We start from the raw sequence: 12907 nt of genomic DNA, 5'->3' as shown, positions 1-12907 counted from the left end.
TTCCCTGTTATCCAGCTTTGTTCTGCCCTTAGTACCAAGGTCATTCTCTTTGTTAAAGAAAATGGACACAATCTCAACACTGAGCATGACAGTACATGCCTTTTCTCTCTTGTCCATGATCACCTTCCCATTCACCCTTCTTTGTCCATGGTCCACCGTCATCTTCCCATTCACTCTTCTTTGTCCTTGGTCCGTGATCACCTTCCCATCCACTCTTCTTTTTCCATGGCCCACCATCACTTTCCCATCCACTCTTCTTTGTCCACGGCCCACCATCACTTTCCCATCCACCCTTCTTTGTCTGTGGTCCACTGTCACCTTCCCATCCACTCTTCTTTGTCCATGGTCCATGATCACCTTCCCATCCACTCTTCTTTGTCCATAGTCCTTGATCACCTTCCCCTTCACCCTTTTGTGTCCATGGTCCACTGTCACCTTCCCATCCACTCTTCTTTGTCCATGGTCCATGATCACCTTCCCATTCACCCTTCTTTGTTCATGGTCCATGATCACCTTCCCATCTCCCCTTCTTTGTCCAGTCCATGATCGCCTTCCCATCCACCCTTCTTTGTCCATGGTCCATGATCACCTTCCCATGCACTCTTCTTTGTCCATAGTGCACAGTCCACAATCACCTTCCCATCCACTCTTCTTTGTCCATGGTCCATGATCACCTTCCCCTTCACTCTTCTATGTCCATGGTCCACCGTCATCTTCCCATTCACTCTTCTTTGTCCTTGGTCCGTGATCACCTTCCCATCCACTCTTCTTTTTCCATGGCCCACCATCACTTTCCCATCCACCCTTCTTTGTCTGTGGTCCACTGTCATCTTCCCATTCACTCTTCTTTGTCCTTGGTCCATGATCACCTTCCCATCCACTCTTCTTTTTCCATGGCCCACCATCACCATCCCATCCACTCTTCTTTGTCCATGGCCCACCATCACTTTCCCATCCACCCTTCTTTGTCTATGGTCCACTGTCACCTTCCCATCCACTCTTCTTTGTCCATGGTCCATGATCACCTTCCCATCCACTCTTCTTTGTCCGTGGTCCATGGTTACCTTCCCATTCACCCTTCTTTGTTCATGGTCCATGATCACCTTCCCATCTCCCCTTCTTTGTCCAGTCCATGATCGCCTTCCCATCCACCCTTCTTTGTCCATGGTCCATGATCACCTTCCCATGCACTCTTCTTTGTCCGTAGTGCACAGTCCACGATCACCTTCCCATCCACTCTTCTTTGTCCATGGTCCATGATCACCTTCCCCTTCACCCTTCTTTGTCCATGGTCCATGATCACCTTCCCATTCACCCTTCTTTGTTCATGGTCCATGATCACCTTCCCATCCCCCCTTCTTTGTCCAGGGTCCATGATCACCTTCCCATCCACGCTTCTTTTTCCATGGTCCATAATCACCTTCCCATCTGACCTTCTTTTACTTCTTTCTTCAGTTTTTGTGAGGTATGTGTAGTCCCATCTGCCTTCCTCCCTCCCACTTCTGTCCTAAGCTCTTCAGGGCAGGGAACTCATCTTTTCTTCCACCCAGGGCCTAGCATAGTACTCTAGAAAGAATGGAAATATAATCAGTGGTCTGTCTATTGGAGTGATGAATGAGTACGCTAAGACTCAAGTGCCCAGCAGGGTTTGACTGGGTCAGGTGTTGTCAGTGAAGACCAAAATGTGGGCCTTAGCATTGGAGGAAGGGCAAGGGGGAGCTGGGGAGCATTCTTGGAAGGAAAAGCAGGGTGGACAGGACAAGACCCAATTCTAGAACATTTCAGAATCAGTCCAAGGCCCTGGGCATGGTTCGCCTGATGCGGAGGAGCCCTAAGTGTGTGAAAATCTGTCATGTGCAAGAGACACTTGCTTTGTTCTACTTGGCCCCAGAAGGCAGAGCTGGGAACGATCCTCTGAAGGGCCACACTGAGCTCCATGCTGCCAGGGTTCCTTCCAGCTCAGAGATTCTGGGAAATGATTTGGTGGAGGGGCCCTAGGATCATAGAGCTGGAGCTGGAAGGAAGCTGCAGGGCTATCCAACCCAGACTCCCCATTTTACAGATGGGAAACTTGGGGCCCAGAGAGATGAAAGGGGGTAGCCGAGGTCACAGCACTGGCACTCTCGGTCTCCAAACACAGAGCTCATCCAAGCGCCAGGCTGCTGCCCGGTGACTTGGCACCAAAGGAGTCTGGGAGATGGTTGGGGAAGGAGGTGTGTCTTGGGAGGGAGTCAGTGAGAGCTCCAGAAGCCCCCTCAGCCCTCAGGGCCTCAGGTTCCATGCCCATGTGCACTATGTGCAGGGATGGGGGGTGGAATCTTCTCTTCAACAAAGGAATCGAGGTCCCATTCCCCCAAACCCCAGGGTGTTTGCTGATGGAAGTCATTTGAGAGGAGCTGGGGTTTAGTAGCTTGGGGATGGGTCTGAGAGCCGAGATACAGTGGAAGTGAAGAGGAAGACAGAGGGAATGGGGGGACCAGTAGTCCAGGCCTGGTGACCCCTCGGCAGGAGCCAGGGGGAGCTGTCAGGAGAAGGAAGAATCCAGAGCAAGACTGGGACTCGGGGTGCCTCGGACAGAGGACAGAGCAAGGGCAGGAGGGCGGGGGAGAGGATGAGCTCAGCCTGGAATGCTGCCCCGCCAGATGAGCTCTCTGGTTTCCTGAGGAGGGGGTGGATGGAATCCAGAACCTCGGGCCGACCCCTCTAGTGACAGCGTTCCCATCAGGGCTTGGGCTCCTCTGTCAGGCCTCACTCTGGGCCCTGTAGATTGTCAGGGAGCTCTGGGAGTCCTGCCTTTCGTCCTGGAGGTGGGCTGTTCTGTGTCTTAGGTGTGGGGATAGCCAGCCACCCTTCACTTGGGATGGGAGGGGGCTGGTTCCCACCAGCCTCGTCTCTGCTCTTAATCTCCTGGCTGTTTTGTCAATCACGCTTTCCCTCTGGCTTTGGAAGCTGGCCAGCTCTGCTCCCATCCCTGAAGCTCCTTGTCTTTTCTGCCCTTTCCCACATTCCCCTTGGGAATCCTCCCTCCTTCCTTGCAGGATCCCCCAGTTCTTCCAGGGCATCTGAGGAAGACTGTACCCCAGTGCAGGGCACAGGGCCTAAAGACAGCCCCAATCATCTGTGATTCTAGTCCCATCAGGGGCCCATCAGGGCCCAAGGCCTCCTTAGGGTTGGACCTGGCAGTGGCCAGGCTTGGGAGGTCTTGTGTCCATGTGCTAGGAAGCTAGCTGCGCAGCCCCTGATTAACAGCCTCTGGGTTTCCAGTTGGTAAAGCTTTGGAATTGTGCGAATGCCCTGAGACAGGCAGGCAGGAGAGAGACCCATGAGAGGGTTGGGTAGGGCTGCCCTGGAGACGCTCCCCATCTGTGATGGACACACCGCCTCCCTCCATTCACATTACAAGCTGCTTGGAGCTATGGGGTCCCCCATATGTGCACTTTAAAGGGACAGCAGATAAGCCAAGTAGAGACCTGCTACCCCAGGACCGGAAGAATCTTCACTCTCTTCTCCCTGCCCTAATGCACACACACAGACACACACACACACACACACACACACACACACAGACACACACAAACCCCTGAACACACACAGAAACACATACAAACCCACACACAGACGTACATATAAACACACACATATACACACAAACTCACAATACAGACACTCAAATACACACAGACATACTCATATGTACACAAACACACAGACACACCCGCACACACACATTCCTCTTGTTGAATCTCCTTGCTTCTGTGGAGGGCCCTGCCCCCCACCCATCCCATCCTTCAGGTTCACAGCCTAGGTGTCGTCCTTGACCTCTGCCCCCTGCCCCACGTAGCCCATCAGCCGCCAGACCATTTTTGTCTGCTCTGGGTCTCTCTCCACTCACACAGCTGTCCCCTCCTCAATAAGCCTGAATGACTCCCTGTCCCCTGGGGTCAGCGAAAGGTCCCCTGGCTGAAGGACCCCGGCTCTGTCTTCTTGGACACCACCCTCTCCTATATGCACACTGCGATTCCACCCAAATAGCCTCCTTCCTTCACCCAAGACGCCTCATCTCCCACCTCTGCACCTTAGCCTGGGCTCCTTTTCCTCCTCTCTGGCACCCCTTGGACTCTAGCAAAACTCACATGGAGCCATTTAGTATTGTCTGTCCCATTAGAAAGTAAGCTTCTTGGGGTCAGGGGCTGGCACATAGTACTGGGCTTCATAATCGTTTTATATGTTGACCATAGTGGGATAACAGTGTATGTGTCTGTATGTGAGTGTGTGGGTGGGAGTGTGGTATCTGTATATGTGGGTGGGTGTAGGTGTCTATATGTATATGAGTGAGTGTGTGTGTGTGTGTGTGTGTGAGTGTGTGTGGGTATGGGTGTGTCTGAGTTTGTATGTGTGTGTGTGTGTGTATGAATGTGTGTCTGGTTTTGTGTTAGTGTCTCGAGGTGTGTGTCTGTATGTGAGTGTGTGTGACTGTGTCTGGGTGTGAGTGAGTGTAGGTGTGTGTGTGTCAGTGTGTGAGTGCCTGAGTGTTGTGTAGGTGTGTGTGTGTAGCTGGGCAGCGTGCCTGCAGGGTCCTAATGGGCTTTCCCTCTTCTGCCTCTTTGTGCCCAGTGAAGAAGAGCCCTTCCTCGCTGGAGGTGAACCCCGGCCACTTCCTGAGGACAAACAGCTTTGCTGAGGATCTGGACCTGGAAGGGGAGACTCTGCTGGCCCCAATCACACACATCTCCCAGTGAGTGCCCAGTTCAGTGTTGCGGCTCAGAGGCTCGGGGTCTTGAGGCTTGCGGCTCAGGTCTTGGCAGCTCGGGGGTCAGGGGCTCGAGGCAGAGGAGGAGGGGCCCTTGGTCTTCCCTGAGGGGGCTGTGTTGCCCAGACATAGATAAAAGGGTGGGTCATGGATAGGCCTTGCTTTGGTCTAAATGTTTGCAAAAGCTCCTTTCTCCCAGACCACCAGAAGGGCCAGAATTGACCAGAAGGACAATTTGCTCCTTCTGATAGAATGACCAAGGTCCTCCTGAGCCTTGGGGAGAAGGCGAGGACCCCTCCTGGCCCCCCTCAGCTCTGCGGGGGTTGGAGGCTGAGCCTTTGGAGACCCCTTGGTGGGGACTAGTTCCTGACACTGCTCTCTTTGCGCCGCCCTTCCTGATACCCCTGGTTTTACTCCCATTCGTCAGGTGCTGGCAGGAAAGCCCCCAGGTTGGGGGACCAGATCCTTCTCATTCTCCTCTGGGCTCTTGTAACTGATGCCTGGGTTCCTCGGTCAGTGTCAGGCTGGGAGTGGGCGAGCTTTGTCCACATCCTCCAGAAGAGGGAGCAGAGGCGTGTTCTCGGGGCTGCTCCCCACAGAAGCAGCTTTACTTGGGGGTAGCTAACTGCACACACCACTGGCCAGCCAGCCTTAGGAGCTAGGGAACCCTCAGATTGGTGAGCTGGCTTCAGGTGACAGGGTCCTGGCTTGGGAGTGTGCCCGGGGTGCCTTGGCCTCCTAGGCCCACGGGCACAGAGGCTGCTCAGGTCTCAAAGGATGCTTTCTTAGCTCAAGGACCAAACATGCTCTTCATCCTCAGCATGGATGCCAGGCTCCTGCCCCTGCCAGGGCCCATCCTCTAGGGAGGCTGAGAGAATAAGTGGTGGCCAGTGCCTCATGCCCCCTCCCAAATCACCATCTTGGAGATGGCCCGCAAACAAACCATAGCTCATGAAGCTGGAAGGACGGGCAGCTCCCCAGAATGAGGGTGAGAGAGGGGTGCCACAAGGAGTAGGGCCCCTGGCCTTGACTGTTCTGCAGTAAATTCAGCCCCTGATGTGGAGCCGGGTGTGATGGGGAGGCCTGGGAGGCCCCGGAGGCAGGATCCCTCAGGACGTCCCAGGAAAGCGTTCCGGACATGCCAACTTTCGGCTTCTCTCCTGGCATGGAGCTGGGGGTCAGGGAGGAGTGGGTGCTGGCTGGGGGCAGTTTCTGCTGATTTAGCAGCTTCCTTGGTGCAATCCCCCCTTCCCCCCACTCCACCTTGCCATTCCCTAGGCACGCTTGGAATGCCAGCCAGGAAGGCCTGGCCCCTGCATGGTCCCAGAATGAACAGGGAGGATCGAGTCCCAGGCCCAGGATGGGAGCCTGCCTTGTTGCTCAGTTTTCAGCTTGGGTCTCATGAATCTCCAGATAGGCCTACCTACTAGTCAATGTTTGACCCAAATCTAACAGCCCAGAGCCACGCCACTCTAGGACCCGGGCCCTTTGCTCTTCCCACTCAGTTCTGAGGTCTCAAGACCGTCCCCAGACTCTCCTTGGCTTGTCTAAATGAAGCAAGATTGACGTTTGCAAAGGAGGGTGGAGAAAAATGTCCTTCCCTCCCTCTCATCATAGCAGAGGTGGGGGGCTGTGGGCACAGAGCATTGCGTACTTTGTCACTTACCGTCAAAGCATGGTGGGTGTTTTTTCTTTCTTTTTTTTTAATATTTGCTACAAGAGAAGTATCCCTATGTGGAGGAGATGGTCAGAAAAAGAGGAGATGTAAACATGGAAGTCACTCCTTAAAAACCAAAGAAATCCTGAGATTTCTTGGGGCTTTTTCTGGGCTTGGAATTCCTTATGTTGGAACACGATGGCCCATAGTTCAATTAATGAAATTCACTTATAGTGGGAGGAGGAGGAGGAGCCGTGATCAGGCTGGAGTCAGAACCTGGACCCGAATCCCACCTTGGTGCCATCTTATTTAGTGTGGGCTTAAGGCAAGCCTGCTCCAGACCTCAGTTTCCTCATGTGTTAAACGTGTGGGTGTGGGAGTGGGGGGTCTTCCCCCTAATGCCAGCCTTGTCTGGGGGAGGGTGGGGCGCCCTGTTATATAGGACAGAATACAGATTCAGGGTGCAAAGAAGATTGGAAAGGAGGAGAGAAGCCCAGAGAGGGGCAAAGGCTTGCCCTCTGTCCGGATGACCGGAGGCAATGTCCACCAGGAGCAGCCCCGTTCCGCCCCCTGGTGGAAGAGTGGGGAGGTGTCTGGGTTCCCCGAGAAATCCCCACCCAAGACTGTCTTCACTTCCACCCCTGGAGCCCAAGGGAGAAGGGTCACTTCTTCCACTAGAGGGTGACCCCAGAGAAGACACATTCCCCCCCCAGCTCTTTGCTTTCTCCTCTTGTACGAAATGGGGGTGATTCTGGCCCTCCATAGCCATAAGAGCCCCGAGAGGGGCAAAGGATCTGCAGAAGCCCATGACTTCTCGAAGACCTTTAGAGGGACCAGAGCTGGAAAATCCTTGTCTGGCAGCCTTCCCCACTTGGGTTTCTAGGCTCTGACCAAGACCGCTGGCCCCGACTTGTTTCCATCCCAATGTTGACTCTCCACATAACCAGTGAAGGCAGATATTATATGGGACCAGCCTTACAGTCTGGCTTTCAAACCAGTGGAGCCGCCAGCAGGAGCCAAAGGACACTTGGGCTTTCTCGGGACGTGATGCTGAGAGATTTTCATCCATGGAAAATGTTTCTTGAGGAACTCTGAGGCAGGGAGCACAAATGCCCTTTCACAAGGTGTTTGGAAAAATCCAGAGTGTGCACAGGTGGCAGCTGGCTGGCCCAGCCCCGGTCCTGGCCCCCTGCCCACAGGCCTGGATTCAGAGATGGCCGGGTACCCTGAGGGCCCCGTACTTGGTGCTGGGGACCCAGGGGCAGAACCTAGCAGACCCTGCCCTCAGGAAGCTTCCCCCCACCATGCACCCACATGGCTGTACTGTGAGGCAGTCTGGGGACAAAGAAAGCCTCCAGAACCAGGGGATCTAGGCAGGCTACAGGAGGCCGGGCCCTGAGGTGGGGCCGAGTGTCCTTGTGTGAGTCGGGGCCTTGTTCCCCTCCCCCTGTGGGCATCTGAGGGATGGCAGAGGAGAGGGCCAGCCAGGGGGGCCTCCCTGTGGCAGAAGATGCATCTTTCGGGATGGTGGCCAACGGGTCAGTGGGGCCTCCAGCCATGAGGGGCCAGGTCCACTTCCTGAGCCCCAGCCCTTTGACCCCCACTGATTTCCTGGGGTTTTCTTGGCTGGCTCGCTGCCTCCTCGCCATGGCCTGACAGTAGTTCATACTGTTTTAGAAAGATGATTCCCTTTTTCAATCTCGCCCTTTTATTTCCCAACACCCTTGTGAAGCCTGAGAAAATATTGCTTTTTTGTCTTTTGCTTTCAAGTGGTGAGGGCTGAGGCTGAGTCCTGCTGGCCCTGGGATTGCTGGTGAGAGGCCGGGCCTGTGGTTAGGCCGGGCTGAGGCCCTGCTCTGTTGGCCCAGCAGCAGGAGGGCTGGTGAGCCACAGAGTTATCGCCCCACCGCGGCCCTTCCTCCTGGGTCCAAACAACAGCGTCTTCTACGTCTGCCCAGTGCACCTGCTCCTTCTGTCCTCCCCAGGAAAACCCCCTGCCTAAGCCTCTTCCACCATCCCGGCCATGAGCCCACAGGGCCTTTAGGGGAAGCCTTCCTCCCCACTCCCACCATACTGTAGAGGCAACAGCCTTGGAGTGGGAGGCTGAGGCCAGGGTTCAAATCCCAGCTCACTTTTCGCTGCCTGCTTCCCCTCTCTGGGCCTTGGTTTCTCCCTCTGTAAAATGAGTATTTTGGATTGAAGAGCTCTCAGGCCCCTCTGCCTTGGGGCACACCAAAGATGGCTCCATCAGGCTCCCAGCTCCATCCCTCCATGGACATGGACCGTGGACCACGGGTGGGCTTCACTTCTCAATGAGCTTATACACTCTTGGAGGAGAGGGGCTCCCTCTCTTTTGTCTCCTGGCTCTCACACAGCCTCTAGATCTAGGCTAAGTGCAAGATCTGGACTCTAGACACCCACTAGAGGCTGGCTGGCCGAGTACATGGAGCCTAGGTGGTTGGGTGGATGGGTGGATGAACAGTCAGTTCTCCCCAGGCCTGTGTCTGGCTTACTGGTCTTTTCTTCTGAGGCTGTGGGAGTAGTGTCCCTTAGGTCACCTTGGGGAAGACGCTGACCCAAGAAGTCTATGCTTACCTCTAGGGGCCTTGGCCTGTGGCCTCTCTCTGAGCAGGGGCCACCCTGGTAGAATCAATCTATTCATAAGGGTCACAAATAGGTTGGACTCCCCATCCTGGATGCTGGAGAGCACTTGGAAGGCATTCAATGCTGTCCCTTCATTTTATACCCAAGGAAATGGAAGCCTCAGGAGGGGAGGCCCAGATGCCAAACCACACAGGTCATAAGGGGCAGAGGTCTAGGCTTCATTTCTAGGGCACTTGGGGGCTGTATGGGAATCTGGAGAAGGGAGGGGTGAAGTCTTGGGAGGAGGAAGCAAAGATAACCCCCAGAGATCAGTTGAGGGGTCCACCACGTCCTTCCACTTGGGATGATCTAGATGTCCCTTGCTTCTGGCAGAGGGCTCAGGGTGCAGTCAATGGATCTGAGAGGGCAGAGGATGGGAAGTATCTCTGAGATCCTAGGGAGCCATGGGCCTAGCAGGCAGGGGAGGTTCCTAATTTGTCCTTGTCTCCCCCGTGCCCAGCAGAGAGCTAAGCAATAGGAGAAGCCCAGAAGTGCTGGTGGAAGTGGGGCTTATGAGGATGAGGAGGAATGGGTCAAGGTGGGAGAGGAAGAAGGCCATGATTGCTGAATTCAGAGGGAGACATGGCTTTGAGATGGGTGATCAGAAAACCTGGTCCACACAAAGGTCACTGGACCTGGGCTAGCTCTGGGAAGGTGGGCAGGAGTGGAGTGACAGAGGTTACGGGACAATCATGGCACCTCAGGAGTTGGGGCTCTGGAGACTGGTCCAAGATGGTGGTCCCAATGGGAGAGTGATCCCCAGAGAGCCCAGAGCCAAGGGAGAGGATGTGGTCACTCCTGAGGGAGAAGAGCCAGAGTGAGCCAGACCCTCAGGGTCCCTGGAAAGAACAAGGAGAGGTGGTTCAGCCCTCATCCCCAAGCCAGGGTAGTGCAGACATCCTGATGTGTACATCTGCTCAATCTGGGGGTGGTGATGGTGCCGGGGTCCCATGGTGGGGGCCGCCCAAGCCGAGGGTGGTGATGGCCCTGGGGTCCTATGGTGGGGGGGCTGCCCAAGTTGAGGGTGCTGATGGCACAGGGGCCTTTGGTGGGGGGCCACCCAAACTGAGGGTGGTGATGGCGCCAGGGTCCGGCGGTGGGGGCCACCTGAGCTGAGGGTGGTGATGGCGCCAGGGTCCTACAGTGGGGGGCTGCCCAAACTGGGGGTAGTGATGGCACTGGGGTCCTATGGTGGGGGGCTGCTGACCATTCTGGTCATCCAGGGCCCCTGATTCTGCCCGAGCTTTCACCTTCTGGACAGAGGGGCCAGCGAGGGGGGACTGGCCTTCATTCTGCCTTCGCGCTCACCATGGACGGCGCATTCCTGCATCTCTCGGAGGGAGCTGGTCTGTATCATGATTGATGTCCAGTAATTAAACTTGAATCCAGCTGCTCCATGAGTCCAACAGCTCAGAGCTCGTGGGATGGAGCAACAATGAACAGGTCCCACTCCTGGGCTCTCTGAGCAGAGGTTGCTTTGGAGACGGTGTCTGGCAGAAATGCATGCACTTTTTGGGGGGCAGTTAGGGAGTGGGCTGTGACTGGGGAGGGAGGAGCAGGAGAGCACCCCTCCTGTCTTCCTCCCCACCCCAAGTTGTGTTGTTCTTCAGGGTTTCACTGATGTGAGATGTATTATCATCCTGGTCCCAGTCCAGAATTAAAATTAAAAACATAAATAAAGCGACATTTTGTTTCTATTAGGGGGCTCTCCCGCCCCCCGTGCATGGGGAGAGTGAGATAATTGCATTGTTTAGAGCTTTGAATGTCTCCGGGGGCGGGCTAAGCCCCTGTTGTTCTGGGGTGTGTTCAAAATGAGGGATTTGAGGAAAAGGAGAGAAGGCCGTGGAACACAGCTGTGAATTACTCTCTGACATCTCGAGGGTCCTGGTAACATGATTGCAGGATGACATCGACAGAAAGCTGCAGCTGGGGGCTATTCAAGGCCAGGCTCCTCTCCTCCCGGCCCACCGGATGAGAAAATCTCTAGCCTAACCCTCTGTTTTCCCCCACCCCAAGTTTTCCTGTAGCCTGCGTTCCCCCCATGCCTTCCCAATGTCCCCCCAGCTTCTTGGGGCTCCCAGACATTGACACTCTCATCAGGCAGCCACAGGGACTGGGGACCTCACTTCCTTCTGCATACCTAAGCCATTTCTCATCTGCACCACTCTTTGGGGGCACTAGAAATTCCCTGCCTTCTCACATCATCGCACCTTTTGTGTATACTTTGAGTCCTCAACTAGTTTCTAAGCTCTGGAGAATGAGGACCCTTCCTCCTCATCTCTGTGGCCCACATTGTCCTAGTTTAGGGCCCTGTATGGAAAGGGTTTTCAGATATATGGGTTGAGTAGATGGAAGGCTGAGGATCAGAGTCCTTGGTTGGGTATCACAGCTTCCACCAAGCTGTCCTCTCCACCAAATGCATCTGTTACCATGAGGGACTTGGCAGAGCCAAAGAAAGGGAAGGATTCTTGACATAAGCTTTTTTGAGTAAGATGACAGATGTGTTGAATTCAGATCTGTGCCCTTGACTCAGAAGGTTAAGGCACCATATCCAGCAGAAATAGACCATGCTGGAGGGCAGCTTAGATCTTAGAATCCAGAAGGTGGAGAGAGATTCGACCATGAAATGTTAGGGTGTGGAGGAATCTTAGCAGTAGACCATGGAATGTCAGATCCAGGAGAAACCTTAGAATATGTGACCTGGAATGTTAGAGTTACAATTAGAACACTGAATGTAGAATATCAGAACTGGGAGAGCCCTTGCAACATGGAATGTCAGAGTTTAGAACCTTACTTAGACCTTAGAACAGAAAACGTGGAATGACCTGAGAACATAGAACATTGAATGTTAGAGCTATGGGGGTCCTTCGAACATAGAACAAAGGATGACATGTTGGGAAGGATGTTAGAACATAGAAGATAGAATGTCAAGCCTGTTGGAAAGCTTATAAAATGGAGTGTCAGAACTGAAAAAGAACCTAGAACAGGTGGCATAGAAAGTTAGGGCCAGGAATGACTTTAGAACATGACATTTTAGAGCTGGGAGAGAATATAGAACAAAGATTCCTGAATGTGAAAGCTAGGAGGGGAATCTCTGAATATAGAACTGGAATGGTAGAGCAAGGAGGCACCTTAGAACTTAGAACATGGAAGACTAGCTCTGGGAGAGACCTCAGAACATGGAATGTCAGAGTGAGCAGAGAATGTAGAAGACAGAACAAAGAATTTAAGATCTCGATCATGGAATGTGTGATCTGGATGGACCTTAGAACATAGAACATTGACTGTTAGAGCTAGGAAATACCTTAGAACATAGATCATAAACTTTCAGAGCTAGGAAGGACCCTAGGACATGAAATGTCAGAACTGGGAAAGACCTTAGAATATGGAACATAGACTGTTAGAGCTAGGAAGGACCTTAAAATATGGAACATCAGAACTGAGAAAGACCTTAGAACATGGAACACAGAAAGCCAGAGCTTACATAGACCTTTGAATATGGAACATAGAGTGTTAGAGCTGGAAGAGGCCTTTGAACATTGAGCATGGGATGTCAGATGTGGGAGAGAGTTCACAACATTGAATGTTAAAGCCGAGAGAAACTTTACAAGATAGAACTGGAAGTGGCTGAGCTTGAGAAGACCTTATAACATAGACCAGCGAATATGCGATCTAGAAGGAAACTTGGAACATAGAATGTCAAAGGTGAGAGAAACATTAGAACATAGAAATGGAATGTCAGAGCTGAGAAGGGTCTTAGAACACAAAAGACTGAATGTCAAAACTGGAAGAGAGCTTACAACATGGAATTTCAAAGCTAAGAGAGATGTTAGAATACAGAACATGGAAAACCACAA

At 53.4% G+C, this 12907-nt stretch overlaps 1 protein-coding gene across 1 annotated transcript in view; it reads left to right on the top strand.

The window, feature by feature from the left end:
• KCNQ1 (potassium voltage-gated channel subfamily Q member 1) overlaps positions 1 to 12907 on the top strand; it is a 275625-nt gene that overhangs the window by 119743 nt on the left and 142975 nt on the right. Inside the window, exon 11 of the mRNA XM_036765323.1 lies at positions 4615 to 4735. Within this exon, the coding sequence (XP_036621218.1) occupies positions 4615 to 4735 (121 nt within the window). The remainder of the gene's footprint in view (positions 1 to 4614; positions 4736 to 12907) is intronic.

Source organism: Trichosurus vulpecula, chromosome 6 (assembly GCF_011100635.1).
Source record: "Trichosurus vulpecula isolate mTriVul1 chromosome 6, mTriVul1.pri, whole genome shotgun sequence".
Taxonomy (NCBI): Eukaryota; Metazoa; Chordata; class Mammalia; order Diprotodontia; family Phalangeridae; genus Trichosurus; species Trichosurus vulpecula.
The sequence above is the reverse complement of the archived record's forward strand: the minus strand, read 5'-3'. Positions and strand labels throughout refer to the sequence as shown.